Source organism: Mobula birostris, chromosome 7, assembly GCF_030028105.1.
Source record: "Mobula birostris isolate sMobBir1 chromosome 7, sMobBir1.hap1, whole genome shotgun sequence".
Classification (NCBI taxonomy): Eukaryota; Metazoa; Chordata; class Chondrichthyes; order Myliobatiformes; family Myliobatidae; genus Mobula; species Mobula birostris.
Window position 1 is genome coordinate 65,147,338 of NC_092376.1, and position 26,585 is coordinate 65,173,922.

Here is a 26,585-nt window from a genome sequence, read left to right on the forward strand (position 1 = left end):
CAGATGAAGTTTAATACACAGTAGTGAAATTATTCACATTGGCAGAAAGAATAGTAAAGAAATCTGGACTAACATAATGACACAAGATTTCCAGCATATGCAGAATCTCTTGCGTCAATGAGTAAAGTGCTTCTTCAGTGTGCAGCTTAGGAGCTGAAGAATAGTTTAGGTTGAAAGAAACATCTTATAATATTGCAACACACACAAAATGCTGGTGGAACCCAGCAGGTCAGGCAGCGTTCCACCGACATTTTGTGTGTGTTGCTTGAATTTCCAGCATCTGCAGATTTTCTCGAGTTTGCGGTCTTATAATATTGCATTGAGGAGTAAAATGCCTGAAGACTGGGAGAGTTCTAAAAACCAGCACTGAATGACTAAAAAATAATAAAATAGAAGATAGAAAAGAGAGTAAATTTCAGGAATTTTTAAAGGTTTTTGACAGCCAATTTAATTAAAAGTGCAGCGGAAATACAGAAGAGGTAAAGAGCAGAAGTATTAAAAGAAATTAAAGAAATAGATGTCTTAAATAAAGTTCTCTATAACACATAATATGTATAATGGAAATAATAGAGAAACTAAGGATCCAGTAGCAACATGAAGAGTAGTTAATATAGTTAAAGGAAAAGTACAGGCACTATAAGCTAACCATCCATTGGATCTAATTTTTAAAGAGATACTGCAAAAATTGTGTAATGTTAGTGACTCTTTCAAAATTCACTAAATTCTGAAATAGTTCTAGAAGTCTAAAGGAGAGTGGACTTAATATTGTCAAAAGTAGATGTATTACTGCATCATGAGAAATAAATATTGCAATAATCTTTAAGACTGAGGTAACAGCATTTACAAATCTATATAAGTTAGCAGTCAACAAAACAAGTTGTCAGATAATCATTTTTCAAAAAAAACATTATGATAAGGTATCACACAAAAGGTGAGAAGAAAATACAGATTTACAAATTTAGTGATGACATATTAGAATATAAGGATAAATCACTGGTTTAAGGATGGAATAAGAATCAGAACTTTTTTTTTAGAACGGTAGACTGTTAATAATGAAGTCCCAGCAATGATTATATTTTCTCACCTACTTACAATTTAATATGAATAACTTGAATGGAAAGAAAGAGCCACAATACCCTGACAGCTGTTCAATTATTTCTGATCGGTCGGAAGAGCTTCACTAACCTTGCTGAATTACTTAAGGAATCTGGCAGTCCCTTTCACAGGAGATTCATATTGCTCTCATCAGTGCATGCAGAAGATCACATAACTGGCTTTCACATGTGACAATAACGCCACTCTAAAGGTAACCCATATTTCAATTTCACAAGCAAAGTCTAACAATTAAACACCTACTCATTCCTTCCATTCTTTCCAGGACAACAGGCTATATCAGGAAATAATCTTAACAGGATCATGAAATCAAGGGAAAAAAAGTTGAGAATTCTAGATGTAGTTGCATTTAGCTGGATGCCCACAATCTGTCTGTGCGAAAGCACTTGTGCTGAATAAAGGCACAGTACCTCCTTGCCAATGGCAAGGAAAGGACTGAGGGATTTGTCTCATCACCCCATTATAAATTAGTTACCTTTGCTAGTAAACTGTTCCAAGTTTAACCTTTAAAATATGGTGTGAAACGAACTTCCAGCCATTCTGATTTTTGAGGAAAAGCTCTATTTGGAAGACCCAATAAATTTACCATCAAAACATTGGAGTCAAATGACATTCATTAGCCATGTTGATAACACCTGTACCTCAGATAAGGCAAAATATCACAGGACAGGATGTGGCTGCTACGAACCGTTCTCAGCTCAAAAGTTCTAACGTTTTAGGAAAAACTGTTGTCCAGCAGCACTTCCACTTACAGTGATGAAATACTTTGAGATGTTGGTCATTGCTAGAATCAACATCTGTCTCAGGAAAGACCTGGACTCACAGCAATTGTCCTATTGCCACAATAGGTCTACAATCTCAATGTGATGTCAATGGCACTCCACGCGGCCTTGGATCACCTGGACAATGCAAATATCTATGGCTAGATGCTGCTTATTGACTATAGCTCTGCATTTAATAGCGTCCTTCCTACAGTCCTGATCAAAAAGCTACAGAACCTAGGCCTCTGTACATCTTTCTGCAACTGGATCCTCGACTTCCGAATTGGAAGACCACAATCCGTGCAGATTAGAAATAAGCAACACACATCAAAGTTGCTGGTGAACGCAGCAGGCCAGGCAGCATCTCTAGGAAGAGGTACAGTCGACGTTTCGGGCCGAGACCCTTCATCAGGAGTAACTGAAAGAACAGCTAGTAAGAGATTTGAAACTTTCAAATCTCTTACTAGCTCTTCTTTCAGTTAGTCCTGACGAAGGGTTTCAGCTCGAAATGTAGACTGTACTTCTTCCTAGAGATGCTGCCTGGCCTGCTGCATTCGCCAGCAACTTTGATGTGTGTTGCTTGAATTTCCAGCATCTGCAGAATTCCTCATGTTTGCCAGATTAGAAATAACATCTCCACCTCACTGACAATCAACACTGGCACACCTCAGGGATGTGTGCTTAGCTCACTGTTCTACTCTCTCTACACCCATGATTGTGTGGTTAGGCATTGTTCAAATTCCATCTATAAATTTGCTGATGATACTACCACGTTGGTAGAATCTCAGATGGTGATGAAAAGGCTTACTGGAGCAAGATATACTAGTGGTTTTGCAGCAACAGGGATCTCTCTTGGGGTGATAGATGGAATAGGTCGCATTTTGGCTTTGCTCTGTTCATTTTTCAATCCTTTTACCACCCTTTTACTATTTATATCAACGTGCTTATAACACTTTTTCTATACTTGAATTTTGATTTTTAATTGATGGAAATGACTACCAGAGGAAAAAAGGCATTAGCTGAAGGCAAGAAAGCCGGTAATGGAAATGGAAAGAAAGAAGGTGTTTTTGAACAGCCTAAACAGTCTCAACTTACTTTGGCGGCTAACTCAAAGCTCCTGGATGATAAATTAGACAAAAGATTTGCTACTTTGGAAGTATTGTTAAAGGAGATCGAAGGTAGACTGGCAGTACTTAAGCGGGAGAGCGAAAAACAACAACAAATTTACGAACTCGTTGAAGCTGGGAGACAGAGAGATCACAGGTTCTATCTATTGGAAAAGAAATTAACTTTGACCACTCAAACATTGGAACAGTATAAAGTTAAGACTATTGACTTGGAGAGTCATAGTCAGAGACAGAATTTGAGAATAATAGGACTCAGTGACAACGTTGAGAGCGGTGACCTTACTAAATTTTTTTCTCAATTTTTAATGGAGGTGTTCTGTTCTGATGTTTTTGCTTCTCCCCCTATACCCGATTGCACTCACCGGTCTTTAAGAGTTAAACCCCTTAAGGAGTTGAAACCCTGACCTGTGATACTCCAATTTCATTACGTGCATACTAAGGAGCATTTGATTCGAATTGCTCATCGGAAAGGGGTTATTGTGCATGTTTCATATAGTTGAACATTACAGTCCTGAGGTAATGCAAGAAAGATCGCTTTTTAAACCGGTGATGTCTGAATTATATCAAAGAAATTTCCGACCAACTCTGCTATTTCCAGCTCGCCTAAGGGTTGTTCTGCCTGATGAATCGCGTAAATGGTTTAAATCCGTGAACGAAGCATATCAATTTCTTGAGGATCAAAGTCTGAGCTCAGATGTCCAATAAATTTGCTGTTTCTTCATGTTTGCATTCATTTGACTTATAAACTGGTGATGTCCGAACTCTATTAAAGGAAGTTCCAAACAGTTCTGCTATTTCCAGCTTGCCTAAGGGTTGTTCTGCCTGATAAATCATGTAAATGGTTTAAATACATGGATGAAACTCATCAATTCCTTGAGGATCAACGTTCAATCTCATCTGTCTAATAAATTTACTGTTTTTTCATGTCTGTATTATGTCACAAAAACTGTGGATCAATTGTTTAAGAAAAATAACAAGATGGCTTGAGTCGCAAAACTCGATTGAGGTGCTTTTATTTACCTCAAAACAAGACAAAAACAGAAAAAAAACAATATATATATCGAGCAACCCTCAGACTACACACAAAAGAAAAACTAACCCCAAAGCCTTGGTAACTTGAGGCTTATAACTGCTAAGCCCCTCCCCCTAAACCAACCAAAAGCTAATTAGCTCAGTTATCCAATTAAAGATGGTATCCTCTACCATCAGCACACCTGTGCATATATGAGACAGTTCCATGCAGCAGCTCTGTTTCAGACCCAGTCACTATTACTGCTGGGGATGAGTGTTTTACCGACTGCACCATGTGCCGTCCGTAGTCAGTGACGGGCCTTCGTCACATATTAATTTGTTTATAAATTAATAACCAGTTCATAGATTTGGACTTTTGAAGTTTGAACAATTTTGCCTTTGGTTTGATAATGCTCATACTTTGTTTTGGAGTATGGATATTTATTGTGCTTTTATGTTAAAGTTCCTTTTTCTTTCTATCCCTTTAATATTTTAATCTATTATTTTCAATTGTTTGTTTTTGAAAATAATTAAGAATCTGATTTGGTGATTGTTTTTTTCTTGAAATATTAATAAGATTGTATTTTGATTCACTTTACAAGATCTTGCTCTTAAAATGTTTTGCAAATGGCTGTTTTTTTAAACATTTGTTTGGTGTTTGTTATGGCATTCTCTTCTCAATGTTTTGACTGTGAGTGGTGTTTTGAATTACTTTTTCATAGGAGACTTGCCTTCAAGAGAGATGGGGGTAGGGAAATGTCTAGATAGCTTTCTGGCTGTCTATTGGCCAGTTTTCGGGCTTTTTTGGGTGGGTGGGTGGGTGGGTGGGATTATTTTTAGTTTGATTTTTCCATCTGGGCTGATCCAAAACTACAAATATGTCTGAATTGTCGTAACTTCTGGTTCCTCTTTAAACCTTTTTCCCTCTTCCTGATTCATGAGTTTCCTATGCAGTAAGGTTAACCCTTTACACACCATATGGTTTATTCAAGTACAATGGATAATATTATTAACTTTGTTTCATGGAATACGAATGGTTTGAATCATCTGATTAAATGGAAGAAGGTTTTTAAAGTTTTTCATAGATTGAATGCTCAGATTATCTTTGCCTAGAGACTCATGTAAGGAAGGAGGATAATCAGCATATTTTAGGTTTTTGAAAGTTAATCAACTTCACTCTAATTCACAGGATAAGGTGAAAGGAGTTTCTATTCTTGTAGATTCCTCGATTTCATTTGTTCACTATGAAACAACTTCAGACCCGAATGGTAGATTTCTGTTAATTACTAGTTTACTTCATAACCAAAAAGTTGTTATGGTTAATATCTAAGCACCAAATACCAATTATCCTGAATTCTTTATGCATTTATTTGCATCTCTTCCTAATTTAAATGAATATATGTTGATAATGGGTGCAGATTTTAACTGTTGCCTGAATCCTTCGATGGACAGGTCTATGCCCAGTCAGGTACTTCCAAACAAATCCACTATGTTTATTAATTCCTTTTTAGTTGACTCCGGAATTTTAGAAGTTTGGAGGTTTTTATATCTAAGTGATAAAGAATTTGCATTCTTTTCTCACGTATATCATAATTACTCCAAAACTGACTACTTTTTCCATTGAGTCTCGATTAGTTTCATCTGTTACAGCCAGTGAGTACAATGCAATTGCTATCTCTGATCATTCGCCCCTGAAACTATCAATCAAATTAACTGATGTAACTTTCAGTGCTAGACAGTGGCGGTTCAATTCTACTCTTCTTCAGGACTTAAATTTTGTTAACTTTATTAAAGAACAGATTGCCTTTTTGTTCTCAACTAATTTTACAGAAGAAATTTCTAGTGGGATATTATAGGACATTTTTAAAGCACATATCCATGGGCAAATTATTTCATATTCTGCTGGATTTTAAAAATGAATTAATAATGAAATACGTATATTGGTTGATAAGATTAAAGAGATTGATAAAAAATACTCTGTTGCTCCTAATTTGGAGCTTTATAAAAAGAGAGTTGAACTTCAGATGCAACCGTTTGTTATTAACATCCCAATTGAAAATCAATTACTTAAATCTAAGAGTCAATTTTATATACATAGTGATAAATCGGGTAAATTACTGGCCAACCAATTGAAAGCTGCTTCGGCTAAATGTCAGATTATTAAAGTTCATAAAGGGGATGGTACTTTGCCGGTTGATCACGATGAAATTAATAAATCTTTTCAAGAATTCTATACCTCTTTATACCAATCAGAATTTCCTGATGATTCTACCATAATGCATGAATTTTTAAGAAAATCGAATATTCTGAAAATTACCACTTAATGTATGTTTAACATTAGATGCACCTATTACAGAAGAAGAAATAAAGAAAGCAATTTCTTTGATGAATTCTGTTAAAGCACCCGGCCTGGATGGGTATACAGTACAATTTTAAAAATCTTTTTCCAGTCTACTTTCTCCTTGGTTATGTAGAATTTTTAAGGACGCCTTATTTGTAGGTAAATTACCACAATCTTTTTATGAAATATCTATTTCTTTAATTCCTAAAAAAGATAAAGACTCCACTGAATGTGCCTCATATAGACCTATATCTTTGTTAAATGTGGACTCCAAATTTTTTTCTAAAATATTAGCAATTAGATTGGAAAATGTATTGCCACAAATTGTTTCTGATGACCAGACAGGATTTGTTAAAAACCATTATTCGTATTTTAATGTTAGGACGTTGACCAACATCGTATATACTTCTTCATCTAAAACTCCAGAATGCTTTATTTCATTTGATGCTTAGAAAGCGTTTGATAGAATTGAATGGGAGTATTTACTTAACATCATTGAGAAATTTAATTTTAGCCCAAAATTCATATCTTGGATTAAATTGATATATCATATACCTTTGGTTTCTGTACTTACTAATAATCAGAGATCCCCCTTCTTTCGGCTTTTTCAAGGTACTAGACAGGGCTGTCCTTTAAGTCCTTTACTATTTGATATTGCCATGGAACCCTTGGCAATCGCTCTTCATGATTCACCCAATATATTTGGCATTATTCATGGGAATGAGATGCATAAGGTATCATTATATGCAGATGACCTGTTACTATATATCTCTAATCCAGAGAAATCCATTCCTGCAGTAATATTATTACTTGCTCAGTTTTGTAGTTTTCTGGTTATAAATTGAATCTTAATAAGAGTGAGCTTTTTCCATTAAGCATGCAAGTTCCAATCTACAGACAATCACCATTTAGACTGGTTACTGATTATTTTACTTATTTGGGTGTTAAAATTACTAAGAAGCATAAGGATCTATATAAAGTTAACTTTTTACCCTTAATTGATCATGTTAAACAACTGCTTACTAAATGGTCCCCATTGTCCCTATCATTGATTGGTCGAATCAATGCTATTAAGATGCTTATTTTACTTAAATTTCTGTACCTATTTCAGGCGGTACCAATCTTCATCTCTAAATCCTTTTTTGATATTACTGATTCTAAAATTTCTTCATATATATGGCAGAATAAAAATCCTAGATTAAGTAAGAAATATTTACAGAAATCAAGAAAGGATGGTGGTTTGGCATTGCTGAACTTTAGATCCTATTATTGGGCAATTAATATTCGATACCTAACGTTCTGGACACAAGATTTGGATGAAATTCAATGTCCACAATGGGTGAACCTTGAGCGTTAGTCTGTACAGGGGTTCTCATTGGCTTCTATTTTTGGGGCTTCACTTCCCTTTGCACTTACTAAACTGAATAATCCAATATTTAAACATACAATATGAATACAGTTTCAATTTCATAAATTTTTTTGGATTGAATAAATTTATTCTATCAAGTCTTATTATATGCAATTTTTAAGTCCAACCATCGAAAACTGATCAAACTTTTCTTTTATGGAAAACGAAGGGAATAATATGTTTTCGTGATTTATTCATGGATAATTGTCTCATCTCCTTTGAACAGTTGCCTAATAAATATAATTTGCCGTGGTCACATTTTTTTCAGATATTTACAGATTAGAAACTTTTTGAAGGTTATTTTACCTACTTTTCCGATATCACATCAAATTAAAATTACAGAATTTTTTTTTAGGTTTAAGCCCCTATCAGAAGAGTTTAATAGCAATTGTTTATGATTTAATTACGAAAATACGTTTAGGTATGTCTGATAAAATTAAGAATGAATGGGAAAGAGAACTTCAGGTATCTTTCCCCCTAGAGAAATGGGAGAAAATTTTCCAACTAGTTAACACTTCTTCAATGTGTGCTAGACACGCTTTGATACAATTTAAGGTGGTTCATAGGGCCCATATGTATAAGGATAAATTAGCTCGTTTTTATCGTCATATAAATCCTGTCTGTGACAAATGTAATCCTGAGGTAGCTTCCTTGAAGTATATGTTCTGGTCTTGCCCTCTTTTGGAAAAATATTGGAAAGACATTTTTGGTATTATTTCAGTAGTTTTACATATTGATTTACAACCTATTACTGCAATTTTTGGATTACTAATTATAGACTTTATTTACTCATCCCCTTCAGCCTGTCCTTTGATTGCATTTGTTACATTAATAGCTAGAAAATCCATTTTATTTAAATGGAAAGATTCTAATCCCCCTACTACATTTCAATGGTTTTCCCAAACTATAACATGTTTAAATTTGGAAAAAATTAGGAGTGGTACCACTGATCCTTCAGTTAAATTTAAAGAAACTTGGAGGCCATTTATTCAACATTTTCATATGACGTAAGTTGACCTTTTCCGAATCCTTTTTAATAACTTTTTTTGTGTATAGAGGAGCGGAGTTAATGACAAATAATGATTTCAACCGAAGAAATATGGCAGCCCAGTTTCTGTTTTGTTTTGTTTTGTTTTTTTTAAGTGTAGGGGGTGAAAACTTTTTTTTGAATCTTTTTCATGTTCAGTTATTAAGAGATTAGGAGGTTTAAATTAAATATACAGGTGTCCCCCGCTTTTCGAACGTTCGCTTTACGAAACCTCACTGTTATGAAAGACCTACATTAGTACCCTGTTTTCGCTTTCAGAAGGTGTTTTCACTGTTACGAAGAAAGGCAGCGCACACCCCGAGCAGCCACTCTCCCCCGGATTCGGAACAGCATTGCTTTAACACATAGCATTGAGCAGCCATTAGCAAGATGAGTTCTAAGGTGTTGGAAAAGTCTGAAAGAGTAAGGGTGTTACACTTAGCATAAAACTAGATATAATTAAGCGTTTCGATCGTGGTGAACGAAGCAAGGACAAAGTGAGTTTGGCTTGTGGGAGTTGACGTAGATGATGTTGAAGAGCTTTTGGCATCCCATGACCAAGAACTGATAGATGAAGAGCTGATGCAATTGGAAGAGGAAAGGATAACAACCGAAACCGAATGCAACCGAATGCAGAAAGTGAAGCAACTGCGTGAGATTTTCGCTGCAATGATAAAGTACGACTTTAATTTTGAAAGCATACGTAGGTTTAGGGGATATTTGCAGGATGATTTGAGTGCTTACAAACAACTGTATGATAGAAGAATGCGCGAGGCTCAGCAGTCAAGCAAGCCTTCCACATCAGCCACAGCAGACGACGAACCTCGACCTTCGACATCGAGGCGGGCAGTCATAGGAGAAGATGAGCTGCCTGCCCTGATCGACGATGATATGTCACCCCGTGTCCCACCACCCCAACACCTGGGCCCTGGACAGATACTGTACCGATCCGCGAAGAACGCAGCGGTAGCTGGGAGGCACACAGCACATCTTTAAGAAAAAAGCCGAAATAAACATGCTAATTAATTAGGTGCCACCTAGCACGTAATTGTCAGCCCAGATCAGAGGCTATGCAATCCAAATAAGGGAGCCTTCGCTCCGAAGTCCGGCGCTGATGCCACTACGCCACCAGTTGGCCTAAATTATAAGGAAACATTGCCACAATTGCCTAGAGTACAATGCATTTTGTTCTCAATACACAAGAAAAAGTACAATTGCCTTGGGATAGGATTTTATTGAGCAACACAGGATTCAAAAAAGAAATGGACGGGAGGGACAGAAGACCTACTCTCAAGAAAAAAAGTGGCCATATAAGTATTGAAATAGAAAATAATTCTTTATTATTTTATAATTTAATAAATTTTCTGAGACTACGGATGCTTCAAGCTGCACTATATACAAGGCATGTCTTGGTCATTGAATTGAGTAATATGGGATTTTAGGAAAGGGAACTTAATGTTCAGAATCAGCAATGGTTTTATTGAATGGTAGTCTATGCATGAAAGGCAAAATTACCAATTTTGGACTGTGTTTTGTATGTTCCTATTACGCTGTAAGAAATATTATTTGATTTCACCACTACCTACTTTTTAAATTACAAAATAATAGAAAATTAAAGCAATTAATATTCTTTGAAAATCTTGGAATTATGTATTTTCAACATGTAGCTTCAATTATTACATCTTAACATGTGATAAAGTATCTTTGTAACAAGAACTCTGTAAAAAGATAGCAAATCATAGCTGCAAGGGTCAAAATTACTACTTCCAATTGTTAAATATAAATAAAGTGAAAACTCTAAGTTTTTAATTTAAAATGATAAAGAAAACATTTACTTACAGTGTGGGATATCAGGAGGTCCATAAGGGTCACTTATGTAAGCAGTAGTGGGTTTTCCAACTTTAAGGTAGACCACATCGGATGTATTTTTCAGTATTGTTACAGCCTCTTCATGTGCTATCTCTTCCAAACTGTAATTATTCACCTTACAATAATAATAACCATTTTTAAAAATACAATAAAAATGTATATTATCACATTAATTGTACTTTCAATTTGTATATGCAACTTGTGTTTGATATTGTGTTTATGCTGTGCTAAATTTACAAAAAGATACTAACAAATAAAATTATAAAACTATATATGCAATATAATTAAACTACAGTTTATATTTCACATTAATTGGAAATAATTTGCTGGAATACTTCCCACATTCAGATCCTTACTAAATAGATTAATGGGCAAACAGAAGACAAAATGTAGTACTGAATCATAAAGACAATGCTAATTCTAGTCATAGGTGAGAGGAGAGGCACTGTAAAACTTGTTTTGGCGAGGAAAATAGTTTAGCGAAATTGCTGTTCTGCAACAACATCCACTGAATATCAAGAGGTGCATTTGCGGACATTGTTTCAATACAGGGAATACTCAGTTATGGGATCTTGTATATCTAACCAGCACTATCATTTTGACTAGTTATGCAAATTATTGAAAATTGAGAACAATCATGGAATAATACTGCAAACTGCAAAAAAAAAATTCTAACTCAGCCAACAGTACAAAAATATTTATTTTTTATTTGTTCCTTTGCAATTGTGTGATACTGTGTGCCTACAGGCAGCTGATTTGACTGTGAAATTATTTAGTAATTCTTGAAGAATGAATGAATTTTATAAATGTAAGTTATTTCACCTTTTAACAAGCACCTGAATCTTACAGAAGGAAGAAAACAATAAAAATAAAACCCTAAGGCCTTCTATTATTACTATGTTTGGAACACAAAGTGAAAAATGTAATTCTACACAAAGTTTAAAGAATTATAACAGACTATAAAATGCAAGGTTTCTTACCATAAGAAGCCTGTCACCAATTTGCAATGTTCCATCTCTCTGTGCAGCTCCTCCATCAATTACTTTTGTGACATATATACTGTTATCACCAGGGATGTGCTGGTTACCCACGCCACCAGCAATACTAAATCCTAATCCTAGTATATAAAAAGAGATACCACTTAACAAATAAAATTCAGTTAATTTATGTAGTTTCTCTAAGTACATTATAATAATTTTTCAAAGTCTTTGTCGATACCTGAGGGTTACTAAAAAATTAATTTATAGCAGATTGGGCAGCACAGTGGTGCAGCTAGTAAAGTTACTGTCTAACAGCAGAAAACGCCTAGGTTTAACCTGATTTGGGTGCTGTATGCGTGAAGTTTGCACGTTCTCCTGTGATTGTATGGAATTCCTTTCAGTTGCTGCAGTTTCCTCAAAAAAATAATTATGCAATTTGATAAGTCAATTGGCCACTGTAAACTGTCTCATGTGTGTAGGTGAGTGGTATAATCTAGCAGAATGGATGAGAATGTGAGTATAAAATGGGATTCATATAAAATTAGTGCAAATGGGTTGTTGATGGTCTGCATAGTGTCAGAAGGCTGAAAGGTCTATTTCCATGCTGTATCCCTCCAAGACTTATCATTGAACTCCAAATGGAACTAGTTATACCGGGGATACTCAACAGGTCAAGTTGCATTTATGAGAACAGGTAGAGTTCCACTAGGTTATTAACTGAATGACCAATTATAGATTTATAGAGAGATACAGAATGGAAGCAGGTCATTTAGCTATTGAAATTGAACAGACAATTTAATATATATAATAGTATTTAATATATTATTACATTAACACAGTGTCCAGATATTTCTTTCAACAATATCTTAGCTCTCCATACAATTTTGTTTGATTTCTTCACTATGCACTTAAAATTCATATTCTGCCTTGACCATATCAAAATTTTCTTCTTTTGGCTTTTGTAAATCCAGAAATTTTGTTTCCAACATATTTGAAAGAAATGTAGATTACTGTGATGTTGTGAGGGAAAGGTCAAATTAGCAACGCACACAAAAAATGCTGGTGAACGCAGCAGGCCAGGCAATATCTATAGGAAGAAGTTAAGTCAACGTTTCGGGCCGAGACCCTTCGTCAGGACTAACTGAAAGAAGAAATAGTAAGTCTTCTTTCAGTTAGTCCTGACGAAGGGTCTCGGCCGAAACGTTGACTGTACTTCTTCCTATAGATGTTGCCTGGCCTGCTACGTTCACCAGCATTTTTTGTGTGTGTTGCTTGAATTTCCAGCATCTGCAGATTTTCTCATGTTTGTGGTCAAATTAGCATGTTGTTTGGTACGATGATCACAAAATGGAATATTTACATGAAGGAACTCCTCAATGCAGGAAACACTTAGATGGCAACTGTAACATCTTCTTTAAAGACAGGAGGGAAAAATGCAGAATGGATAAAGAGAACAGAAAATCAGATGTTGAATCATGATGCAAGAGCTTGGAGAATTGTTACTTTTATAGAGGTTCGAAAAGGGTGGAGGCAGAACTAGAGTAAATTTTATAACCAAGAAAAATAATTTTATAACCAAAATTAGAAAAATTAATATGTTTAAATGTTCTATTGTTAATCTTCCCTCTTCTTCCTCCTCTCGTTCCTCTTCTTCCTCCTCCTCCCCTTCCTCTTCCTCTCCTTTGCCCTCTTCTTCCCTTCTTCTTCCACTACTTCTTCTTCTTCCAGTACTACTATATCTTCCTCTTCTTCTTCTTCTTCCGCTACTACTACTTCTTCTTCTTCTTCCACTACTACTATATCTTCTTCTTCTTCTTCCACTACTACTATATCTTCCTCTTCTTCCACTACTATATCTTCTTCTTCTTCTTCTTCCACTACTACTACTTCTTCTTCTTCTTCCACTACTTCCTCTTCTTCCACTATTTCTTCCTCTTCCTCTTCTCCTCCTCCTCCTCCTGCCCCTGCATGACTTGTTTCCATTTAGGTGCTGTAGGTTCTGATGAGGCCAAATTAGGATTGGCAGACTCTGCCACAGGTGGGGTAAATGAGGTCTGAAGAGGTGTATGAGTGGAATGCAGCTGCTCCTGCTGTTTCCTGATAGCCCCTACATGCTCCTATAAGAGAGGCTCAAAGGCTCACAGTGCCGAGTGCCTTCCCATGTAGTTCTTTGTCAGTTTGAGCAATCTTAAGCCCAGGTTTTCCCATAAGTCAGTGATGATGTTGCAATTTTTTCATGTCATATATTATACCATTGAACTGTATTTTACTATTCTTCTGTAAATTGCTTCATTTGACAAAGTTTAGAACAGGAATGTGTAATCAAGCTTGCAGATAATTGGCTGAGTTTGATCAGAGCCTTGATATTGATGTTACTGTCCTCAGAGTGGATACTGATGTTGGTCCATCTAACCTGCTAATGGATTTAGAGAATCTTGTGGAGATATTGTTGATACATTGCAGTGCCTGCTATAGGTTCTTCATGACATTGATGCAAACATGAGGGTGGAAAATCACTACTGTTCAGAAGGTTATGCAGTTGGTGCTAAATTTAAGGTCCTGGTTTTCAAATATTCTTTCCTTCAGATGGTTATGCTGTTGCATTGAAAGTAGTGTAACTTCTATTGCTGATGTCTGCAAGATTTGGGAAGTGATCTTCATTGGCCAGAGTCTGTCATGGATCTTAATTGTTTGGGGCAGTGATATGGGAGCAATGTGGCAGGTTGGTTATTAAGGATCTTGCCTTCCATATGATTATCCTATTGCTTATTCCCTTATCTGCTTCTTTAATGGAATCAGTGATGAGATGGAACTAGGCCACCAAGTACTATAAAGCATACAGACATACACATAATAACTAAATTTGAGGTGATGTTGGTTTAAAGTTCAAAAATTTCGAGAGGAGTTCAAAGTAAATTTATTATCAAAGGATATATATGTCACCATATAAACCCTGAGATTCATTTTCTTGTGGGCAATCACAGTAAATACAAGAAAAAATATAATAGAATCAATGAAAGACCGCACCCAACAAGATGAACAACAACCAATGTGGAAAAACAAAACAACAAACAGTGCAAATACAAAACTAAAGAGAAAAAATGAAATAATAATTGTTAGAGCAATTTTTGGGTTTAGAACATAGAGCTAAATATTGACTTCAGCAAGTAACCCCGATTCGAATATGCATTGATATGCATATATCCCTGATGTATTTATCTTGCTGGTCCCCCTGGAAAGAGAGAATTTTAGTTACCAGAGAATGAAGGGATGAAGAGAAGGAATGCGATTAAGCTGCAATCAGCCAGCAGGGAAAGAGCTAACAGGCTGCATTTCTAAAGACTATTGCTCAAATTTCTGGAACAACTTTTCTGCTTAGCAATGTTGTAGGTAGATACTAGGGATGACAGGGTAAATGTAGGTGCACATAGAGTAATTGGAAGGGTTCTAAAGCAGAGCATTTCTGCTGTCCTATTTGAGTAGATCCTCCTTAAGGTTGGCTTTTCCTGGTACAAGTTTATTTTGTCCAGGAGGGCCAAGAGGAGGGACTGTTAGAGCAATTTTTGAGTATAGGACTTACAGCAAAATATTGACTCCAGCGAGCAACTTTCAGATTCAAATATGAATTGAAGATTACCTTTAAAATGCAGACCAGACAGAACAGAAAACAGGTACTTAACTGTTTGACTACATATGCATGAATCCAAACAACATCCCACTACATGGATACAACAATAGTTAACACTTATTTTGGGTGTGATGGTGGAAAAATCCAGACATTTGAAATTGTCACATACGTAGCTCAAAGAAGGCATTGTAAATACAGATTTGTTTGAATTGTCCTGAATTTTCTTTGATCTTTAGCACATAAAATGTTGTGTAGGGCTGGGCCCTCCCACCAATCTTGATCTTGCTGTGCAGCACCACTCGTCCAGAGTTTCAATCTCCCTCCTATATGCGGATTCATCATCACCTTGGTTTTGGCCAACAACAAAATGATATGAATAATAATTATAAAATAATAATGAATAAATACATAAATAAACAAACAATGTATTGAGAATGTGAAAAAGAGAGTCCTTGAAAGTGAGTCTATAGGTTGTGGGAACAGTTCAGTGATGGGGCAAGTGAAGTTATCCCCTCTGGTCAAGAGTCTGATCGCCGAGTGTGATAAGTCATCCTGAACCTGGTGATGCAGGTCCCGAGGCTCCTGTACCTTCTTCCTGGTGGCAGCAGAGAGAAGAGAGCATGGCCTGGATGTGTGGTTCCTCCATGATAGATGCTGCTTTCCTGCGACAGTACTCTGTATAGATGTTCTCAACGGTGGGGAGGGATTTACCCGTGATAGACCGGGCCATATCCACTTCTTTGTTGGCTTTTTCATACAAGGGCTATGATGCAACCAGTCAATAAACTCTCCACCGCACATCTATAGAAGTTTGTCAAGGTTTCAGATTATATACTGAATCTTCGCAAACTCTGGAGAAAGTAGAGGTGCTGCCATGCTTTCTTTTTAATGGCACTTAAGTGCTGGACCCAGGGCAAACCGTTTAAAATGATAACACCAAGGAATTTCAAATTACTGACTTTCTCTAATCCGATCCCCCGATGAATGACCTCCGCTTCCCTCCTCCTGAAGTCAATAATCATCATCATGGTCTTGCTGACATTGTTGTTGTGGCACCACTCAGCCAGTTTCAATCTCCCTCCTATATGCTGATTTGTCACCACCTTTAATTCTGCTAACAACTGTAGTGCTGTCGGCAAGCTTAAATATGGCAAATATTTTTATGACTATGCTTAGTCTCACAGTCATAAGTATAAAGTGAGTAGAGCAAGGAGCAAAGCACACAGCATTATGATGCACCTGCGCTCGTGATTCTGCAGTGGAAGTGACCAAATTTGAGCAGTTTCTTACTCTTCCTGCAGATAAACCAGTCGGTCTGGGAACTTAATTGGAGGCAAAGCATTTTACTATTAACAATTGGGAAGACAGTCAGGACTTTATTATGACTCCAGAAAGCATTAGGATTGAGTCTGTGGTGAATCCACGCTTAGCATCATAGTTTTCATGTTATAGAGAAGTTGAAGAACATTGACACAATACTGAGGAAAGATACACTTGTAAAAGGTCCTCCATAATCCAGCCAGGTGGATAATGTATCACATGCATTAATATCTTGTGCAAAGATTAATGCTGTTCCTTGATTTTTTTCTTGAATTTGTTCAATGCTAACTATCATGTTCTTCAATCCTTTTGTTATGTGGAATCCACTTTATGACTCTGGAGTACTGAGAAGAGAAGTATCCTTGCCACAACATGACAGCAAGCAGTGTAATTACAACAAATGGATTTAACTCCTTTTTTTAAGATGGTCACGATTATAATAACTTTGAGACCCCCTGACATGTGCTCATCTTCCCTAATGAGAAAGATGAGGGCATAAATTCATACCAGAAGGACTTTCTCCCTATAGTTTAGTACTTTAATAGGGGTTTTGTCATTGCTTTACAACTTTTGAATAGCCTTTCCAATTGCTAATTTCTTCAAGGACTTCAACTTAGACTAATATCATTATGTTAATTTGTCATTTAGCCCGCCAGTGGCATAGTGGCATTTGCACCGGACTTCAAGGCAAGTGGTCCTGGGTTCAAATCCAGTCGGCATCTTGCATGCTTTCCATCTGTGCTGGGTTGAGCTTCGAGCTAGTAACTCAGTCTCATAAAAAACAGACAAAAATGCTAAAGAAATGGCAAGGTTGTCACTCAAGGTGTCATAAGGGTTGGAAAGGAACAAAAAATTTGTCATTTAAGTTATCATTGATTTATGATCATTTAAGTTCATATTAACTTATGTTTGTTACGTTTGTAATGGACTGTACTGCTGCAAAAAAGGTTAATTTTCATGAAAACCATACCCTGTATATGCATGACTCCAACAATAAACCTGAACTTGACTCATGTAATCATGTGGCTGTGATAGATGGTCCAGTATATTTTGTGATGGACTTAAGGAGAGATGTTAGTAGAAGGAGAGAACAAAAGTAAAGCTAGTTTTTTCAAAAGATAAACTAGATTGTTTAAGGCTGAAACACAGCTGAAACATTGCAATCAGAAGTTGAAATCTAAAGAAAAAAATTGAAACTGTGTATGCTTAAGAAATAGGGCCCTGTGTAATTCAGTAACCATAAGGCAATAGACTGGTGAGATTTGACTGGTTGAGTTTTAGTCAGTTGAAGTTTACAAAGAACTCAACATGTTAAACAAAGCATTAAAATACACACCAAAAACTGCACTGTATGTAGGATCAGAATGCAGCATGCTTTGGAAATGGAAACCGCCAAAATTGATGATGTTGTGTGTGTGGTTTACAGTTCACATGGCATCAAATAAGGCACAACATATTTGCACATTGCAATAGAACCTAAACAAATTGCTAAGGTTAGGGAAGGACTGAGAAGCCAGGGCCTAAAGGCACATACTTAAAAATTAGAATTTTGTTCTTTCTTATTCAACTTTCTCCGAAGCTATAATATCTGCAACCACAATTTTCACAATTCATACAAAGTTTGGATTTCAATTGGTTGAAGAAATCTTAATGCTTAAGTTGTCAGTAAGAAGTTCTGATGGATTTTTTCACTAAACTCTACTAAAAAAGAGTGAATCAAAAGGAGATGATATTTATGTTCATACAGGTGAACAGATAACTTTCTTAAATTACTAATTCAATAGTGTAAGAAAATTGATATACATCTAGAATTAATAATAATGATAAAGCTAAAAATGCCAGATCTCAATAACTGTATTTGTGACTTATTAAGCTACTGAAAATACACTTACCTGAGTGAACAAAACCTTTTCTGGTAAACTTGATAAGTATTCAGAGCACTTATCCAACTTACTGCATTTTATGTATTTATATGAAGGCTATTGCAATGAAGTTTAAAGAACTGAATCTCTAAATGTTTAGCTACTACCATACTGAGAAACTGAAGACAAAATTCTACCCCTCTGTCCCAATTCTACCAAAACCCTTTATAACTTCAAAGACTACTTTTTAGTTCATCTGACCTCTTATTAGCTCTAATCTTGAGAACAAAGGGGTGCCATCCATCCCTGCCAGTTTATCCCTCATTACTTCATATGTAGAACTTTGCAATTTCAGGTTCACTCTTGAAAAACTTTAAAAAAATACTAACTTACTAGTGCTCTTTAACTTTTGCATAATTTGCCTACCAGAACTATAATTGTCATCCAAGTGTGGTCCAATCAATGTTCAATTCAAATTTGCAAAAGCTCTCCGCATTTTTCCAACTTTATTCCTTCCTTCCAGGAATAAAGTAACACACTTAGTGACTTTTCTATGGAATTATTGTATTTTTCTTATCAAAATTCCATTATCTTATATAAATTATATTTCCAATTTCAAAGGTTGAATCATCAATGTGAATATGAATGGTCTTGTACTTATTCTTGTCAAAGCCAACTTCCTACATTCTACATTTGGAATAGATCCCCAGACAGTGAGCTGTTCATTTGGTTTATTCACTTCTGACTACACTCACTTTAACTTACTAATCAGTTTATTTTGTGGCACTTTATTCTAATGGGCAATCTTCTACTTAAAAGACAACAGGGCTACTTGCTATCTGCGTACAGATCATAAGTTTTTAAAAGAAGAATGGAAATCTCCAGGATCTGTATTATTGTGCCAATGTACAATTGCACGCAAGTTATACTTCACAAAGCTAATATAACTGATGAAATTTGTTCCCACAGATATTTTTATGCATACTAGAGATATTCTGCTCTGTATTCAGACTGAGGTTTCCTACTGCATAATGGAGGCATTTTATTCTGTATTCAGATTGAACTTCAGTTTTCTAACTTAAGAATGCAATATTAAAAATCATAATTCCTCTAAACTCTATGTGTTAGGGCACTTAATATAGATCTAAGGATTGTATTACCATATTAAGATTTGACAAAGTACAAGGTACTAACATTTGCATCATATTCTAAAGCATAATAACCAATTGTTTCAATATTTCATAAGGTATGTTACTAAAAATCTTCATCATTTTGAAAATCAGTGCTTATTAAAAAATCAATATTTTTAACATTATCACCAATGCATGAGAAATATTAAGTTACTGATCAATTGTTTTCAAAATATGAAGTATATTTTGTATTACAGTGGTAGATAAACTCATATTTATGGATAAACATGCTATATAAAATAGCAATAAAGCACACAGCCAGATGAATAGGTAATTTCTAGGTCACACATTTCATTTAGACCCATGACCTGAAAAGAATTACATCTTGTATTTGAATCTCTAATAAAAATTGTCTCTAAAATACCAGTAATACTTTTAAAAGTAACATTTGGGATACAGACGTGTCAATATCATACCTAGCAATATCAATAGATTAAGTTTAAACCATTCAAAACATTTAAATTACAAGGGGCCAGTGTCTATTGTATACTTCCAGTATTTGTTTTCAGTTTGTCAAATATACCTTTTGGTCCTTTTATAAGTTTTATTTCTGCGATAGTTTCCAAAACAGGCCGCCTCCTGCGCACATACAGTCGTACAATTGAGCCAGCATCTTTCAATGCCTCTACAGCTCTACAGTGAGATACTTCAGAGACGTCAATTTCGTTTACCCGCAGAATGCAGTCATTGACTCTAAACAAGAATAAAAAAATAATTTTCATATAAAATTATTTATTTCTTCAGTTGTAATCTCATTCACTTACAGTATATTTGTGTTCTTGGAATTGAATGAAGATGAACACAATTAAACAAACAAAAACACATTTTTTGTCAAGGAGAGGCTAGCTATTAACATATCACATAGAACTAGTCAATCAGCCACTCATACATTTTCCACCATTCAATAAGGCCATAGCTGGTTTATTTATGCTTCAATATTTCAATCCCTGTTTCTCTTCATACCTCCTTGCTCCATTATTTTTCAGATAATGTATCTGTTAATCTCCACTTGAATATACGCAATAACATTGCCTCTGCAGCTCTCTGTGGCAGAAAATTCCAAAAATTTATAACTCAATGAAAGAAGAAATTATTTCTTATGTCAATCTTAAAAGGTTACTCCTTGTTTTCAAGCTGTGCTTCATGTTCTAGATATCCCCAACAAGGGACACACCCTCTCAGCATTAAATTTTAATATATGGATACTAATTGTAATTTACAGTAACAATGGTCTTATTATGTATTGCTGAAACATAACAACAAATTTCACAACATATGCCAGTGACATTAAACCTGATTCTGATTCTGTTTATTTACTTTAGAATATTATATGTTTCAGTAAGTTCATAAGTCAGTTTTCTAAACCCCAAATAATATAGGCCCCATTTGCTCGGACTTGCTCCATTGGTCAGCCCCCCAAACCACCCCCCCACATTTTTGGAACCAACTGAGTGAATCTTATCTGAATTGCCTTTAATGTAGGTATATCATTTCTCAGATAGGAAGTTAAAAGTGCACCTTCTAACTAAGACCTGGTAAGTTTACATTAAAAATTATCTACTTGCATGTAGTATCCCCCTTGCAACAAAGGCCCAAAAAACAAAGGTTTAGAAACAAAAAAGGAAGAAGACACCATATAAAATTTGGACACTCAGTTCTTTGAGAATAAATTACATTTAATTTGTCTTAAAAGAAAGCAAGGCACATTTACTGAACATTGATAAAAGAACATAGGAAAAGGAATAAGCCACTTAACCCTTTGAACCTGATTATTAGAGATCTGTAATTTTCAGTCATTAAAATTAGTAACAGAACAGATAAACAGTTCTCAAGGAGGAATCCAAAGTAACCACTATTCACTATGTGGAGTTGTTTCTCATTTCACTCCTAAAACTACTGACTATAATTTTTTGACTTTGCTCCCAAATCTTCAATACTCAGCCAACAGAAGAAGCTTCTCTTCACCCAGTTTTAAGGTTCCCACTACTATGTTATGAGTCTAACCTTAAATGAAAACAGCATAGTTCCAAAGGAAATCATTGTCAGACACCATGAGTCACGTCCTACTAATTTGATGACCTGCTTTTTATCCTTACTGTTTGTTTCCTGCTGCCCAGCCATTTTCTGACCTATTTCAATAGCTTGCCTTTGTTTCCAAAGCTATCAATATTGGCTAACAGCTTAATGTAAGACACTTTATCAAATCACACCAAAAGTCCACTGAAATATAAATAGAAACATAGAAACATAGAAAACCTACAGCACAATACAGGCCCTTTGGCCCACAATGCTGTGCCAAACATGTACTTACTTAGAAATTACGTAAGGTTACCCATAGCCCTCCATTTTTCTAAGCTCCATGTACCTATCCAGGAGTCTCTTAAAAGACCCTATCGTATCCGCCTCCACCACCATCGCCGGCAGGTCATTCCACGCACTCACCAAGTGCAAATATGCAAATAATAATCACCTTCTTGAAAAATTCAATTGTGTCCATCAGCCTCAACATACTGTCCATGCGAGCTCACTCTGATCAACTGAAAGTTATTACTTTGGTAAACTAGAGGGGAGCAAATATGACACAAATACTTGAAAGAGGGACAGATGAAGTTATGGACTAAAGGCTGTTTTGCCAAATATCAATAGCAGGGACAATGCTGGAATCTATAATGAAGTATACAATAATAAGCACTTCAAAAGCCATAATCGAACAATAGCATTGAACAGAATCAGAGATAAATTGTGTTTGACTAATCTGTTGGAATTCTTTGAGATATGTTTTAATGAAGCGATGATGGGGTCATGTAGATGTGTATTTGAATTTTTTAAAAGGCTTTAGACAAGGTCCCACTGAGGAGTTGTTCAGAAAGTTTAGAATAGATGAAATTATGGGTAACACACGGATCTGGATTGAGAATTGCTTTTCAGACTGAAAGCAAAAGAAAAAAGGGCTAGACAGGTTCTTCTCAAACTGGCAGACTCATGCTTAGACCACAGCTAATCACGGTCAGTATCAACAACTTGGCTGAGGGGATGAAATGTCAAGTATCCAATTTTGTACACAATACTAAAGTCACCACCCTGATACAGTGGTGTCACGAGAACAACCTCCCCCTCAGGCTAACCCCTATCGACATCAACAGATCTGGGGATGACAGCTTTAAGTTCCTCAGTGTACACATCATTGAGGATCTAATGTGGTCTGTGCATATCGGCTCTGTGGTGAAAAAAGCACAACGGTGCCTCGTTCACCTCAGACGATTGAAGAAGTTTGGGATGGGTCCCCAAATCCTAAGGACGTTCTACAGGGGTACAATTGAGAGCATCCTGACTGGCTGCATCACTACCTGGTATGGGAACTGTAACTCCCTCAATCACAGGACTCTGCAGAGTGGTGCGGACAGCCCAGTGCATCTGTAGATGTGAACTTCCCACTGTTCAGGACATTTACAAAGACAGGTGCATAAAAAGGGCCCAGGGGATCATTGGAGACCCGAGTCACCCAAACCACAAAGCGTTCCAGCTGCTACCTTCTGGGAAATGGTACTGCAGCATTAAAGCCAGGACCACCAGGTTCTGGGACAGCTTCTTCCACCAGGCCATCAGACATTAATTCATACTGATACAAAGATTTTTACTCTCTCACATTGTGGGACGGATGTAAGATTTAAATAAATTCAAAGAAAAAAGGTCCATGGATGGATGGTTTCCCATACAAGGTGACATTGAGTAGATAAGGACAGTATTCTCCAGAGTTCAGAAGAATGAGAAGAGATTTAATTGAAACTTACAAAATTCTTAAAGTACTTGACAGGCTGAATATAAGGAAGAGGTTTCCCCTGGTTAAGTGTTCCAGATCCAGGGCCACAGACACAGAAAAGGGAGAAGGCTATTTAGGATTAAGAATAGGAGAAATTTCTGATGTTTTTTTTACCTTGGAGAGTTTGGAAGCTCAGACATATCTTATTCAGAACAGAGGTCTATAATATTTTTGGATATTAAAGAACATTGAGATAATGCAGGACAATGAAAATCAGGTAAAAGATTAACCACGATCTCAGTGAATAGCGGAACTGGCTCAAAGAGCCAGATAACTTACTCCTCTTACCATTCATTATACCTATATATTCCTATCACTATAAAAATATAAATATAAATGAATTACACTTATATAACTTGAGTATTTCTCAACAATATATAGTCAGCTAACTGGTCTGTAATTCCCTCATTCACCCGCTGACCTTTCATGCATAGAGGATATTCACATACAATTTTTCAATATAAAGATATGATTCTCAAACTAAGAGAACTACAGAAGATTTAGCAAGGGCATCTGTAAAATCCTCCTATGGAAACAAACTGAGCCTTTGGATGGAAGAATCCGTAGGCCACATGGTCCTTTCAATCTGTTCTGCGTTCTAAAAGAAAATGCCGTTCTGATATTTCAATTAAATTCCGCATTTCTTCCTGATCTCTTATGTCCTGACTCTCTCCTTAGCCAAAGAAACCATCTCAGCCTTCAGTATACCTAATTAATCCACATCCTCAACATTCGTCTTTCCTCTACAGCATCAGTTCTCAAACTGGGGTCCACAGACCCCTCAGTTAATAGTAGGGGTCCTTGGCACAAAAACGGTTGGAAACCCCTGCTCTACAGTATAGTATATACATCTTGATCTCCTCTTAAGGTCTGCACCAGGACAGAAGTCAACCTTTGATTTCCTGCTCATGAACAAGAAATGGCTGAGCATACTGAAAATATCATGGTGTGTTCCTGACAACATTCTGACTGGCATATTGAAAATTGTGCACTAGGTTTAGCTACGTCTTATATTTCAAATGCTGAACATAATTTCACTGAGATTCACTTATACCCAATCTTTACAGCAGTCTTTAAATAAGGACAATAAAGCTCATCTCTAACAATATTTAAGTAGTATTGCATCAAGGAGCTCTTGAAAAATTGAAAGCAATGATAATTGGAGTAGGAAGACTTTCCAATAGCTGCAGGCATCCCCAGCACAAAAGATTAATGTAGTTTTTGGAAACCAGTCATCTCAGTCCTGGGACATTTCTGTAGGAAATCCTCAAGGCCCATCAAGCTATTTGCTGGAGCAAATCAGCAGGTCGAGCAGCATCTGTGGGAGGAAAGAAATGAGTAACGTTTTGGGATGAAACCTGCACCTGGATTGAGAGTGGAGAGGCAAGATGGCCAATATAAAGAGAAGGGGAGTAGCAAGTAAAGAATCTGAGGTATTTGTTGGATTGAGAACAGATGTAAGATGACAAGCAGGGGTACCAGGTAGCAGAGTGGTGCTAGTGTGACAGATGAAAAATACATAGAGATTAACAAAGAGAGGAAAGAGGGAAAAAATGGGAAAAAAAAGCAACAGAATAATGTGGGCAGAGGGGTAGTGTGAAGATGGGAGATAACCGCTGAAGGGCGACAAAGAGGAACACAAAGGGCTGAAGGATCCCAGCCTGAAGTGTCAACTGTTCACCCTTTACCATAAGGTGGGCAGAGGGGTAGTGTGAAGATGGGAGATAACCGCTGAAGGGTAACAAAGAGGAGCACAAAGGGTCCCAGCCTGAAGTGTCAACTGTTCACCCTTTTCCATAGATGCTGGCTGGCCTGCTGAGTTCCTCCAGCATTTTATGTGTATTACACAAAGGGCTACAAGCACTAGACTATGATGAATAAAGGAAGTGAGAATGGGAAAAATTAGGAAAGCAGTGAAAGCCAGGAGATGAAGGGGTCAAAGATGGATGAAGCGGGTGAGAAGTGTTATGACAGATGTTTGGGGGAGTCAATAACTCCTCTCTTTTCACAGATGCTACTTAACTCATTGTGGGAGCAGCCATTGTGTGAGTGGGCCAGGGTTAGAGTCGGATGCTTTGACCCAACAAGCTTCGGCAAGAACAGGTGGAGGATAAGGTTACTGAGTCATTTGGTACCATTTGTTTTGAAGAACTTAAGCTTAAGAAGTTCGAGCCAAAGGTATAAAAAGCTCGGTAAGAAGAGGCTGGGTAAATAGAACATAGAACATAGAAAAATACAGCACAGGAACAGGCCCTTCAGCCCACAATGTCATGCTGAACCAATTAAATTAGCAACCAAATGGTCAATTAAGGTAGTCCCTTCTGCCTACACATTTAGTAACTGGAAGAAGATGGTGCCAGTAAACAATGCTACCACGGGCAACATCCTCCAAATGGTCCACGAAACTGTAATATACAGTTTAATGGTGTGTTTTCAGGCCGATTGAGCAATCTGGCACTTGGCCATCTCTGACAAGGTTCTGTGAAGCGAGCGGCCTTGAGGCCAAGAAGCTTAGAGATGGGGCACTAGACCGTGATTGACTCCATTTCTCACCAATCTCGCTGATTAAAGCATCAAGGAAGATTGAAAATATCGAGGCAAGTGCGGAGACAAGTAAGTGTTCAGAGCCATCTACCAGCCTCCAACTCACTGCTGCCAGAGAAAGGAGTCTGTGTGTGATGGTCTCTCTCTCTCCCTTTCACACACTCGCTGATCCTGAGGGAAAGTCTCTGCATTCGAATGGTCTCTCTCTCCCTCAATGCTGTTGGAGGATGGTACCAAAGTTCTAGGTCTGCAGTTTGTGGATTGGACTGTAGTTCACATTTTAATATGCTTCTGGTCACTCCTTTTTCTGCTGCTATTTTGGGCAACTTTGAACCGGGGAGGTCTGCAGATAATGAACACTGAGCTGAACTGAATATTGACTCTTTTGTTTTTGTGTTTTATATTTTTTTTCACACATTCTTTCCTGTTGCCTTTTGCACAATTAGTTTTTTGTGCATGGTGGAGGGTAATTGATTGATGTTCCCGTTGCCATTTGCGCGATCTGTTTTTTTGCGCATGGGGTGGATCTTCTTCTTTGAATGGGTTCCATGGTCTTTGTTGTATTGTGGCCATCTGTGCGGAAG

At 36.7% G+C, this 26,585-nt stretch overlaps 1 protein-coding gene across 6 annotated transcripts in view; it reads right to left on the bottom strand.

Moving 5' to 3' along the window:
- dlg2 (discs, large homolog 2 (Drosophila)) overlaps nt 1-26,585 on the bottom strand; it is an 823,880-nt gene that overhangs the window by 389,052 nt on the left and 408,243 nt on the right. For all 6 annotated transcript variants that reach the window (XM_072263309.1, XM_072263307.1, XM_072263311.1 and 3 more), the window contains 3 exons: nt 20,161-20,330; nt 11,638-11,774; nt 10,628-10,772 (listed from right to left, as the gene is read on the bottom strand). In XM_072263309.1, coding sequence (XP_072119410.1) covers nt 10,628-10,772; nt 11,638-11,774; nt 20,161-20,330 — 452 coding nt within the window. The remainder of the gene's footprint in view (nt 1-10,627; nt 10,773-11,637; nt 11,775-20,160; nt 20,331-26,585) is intronic.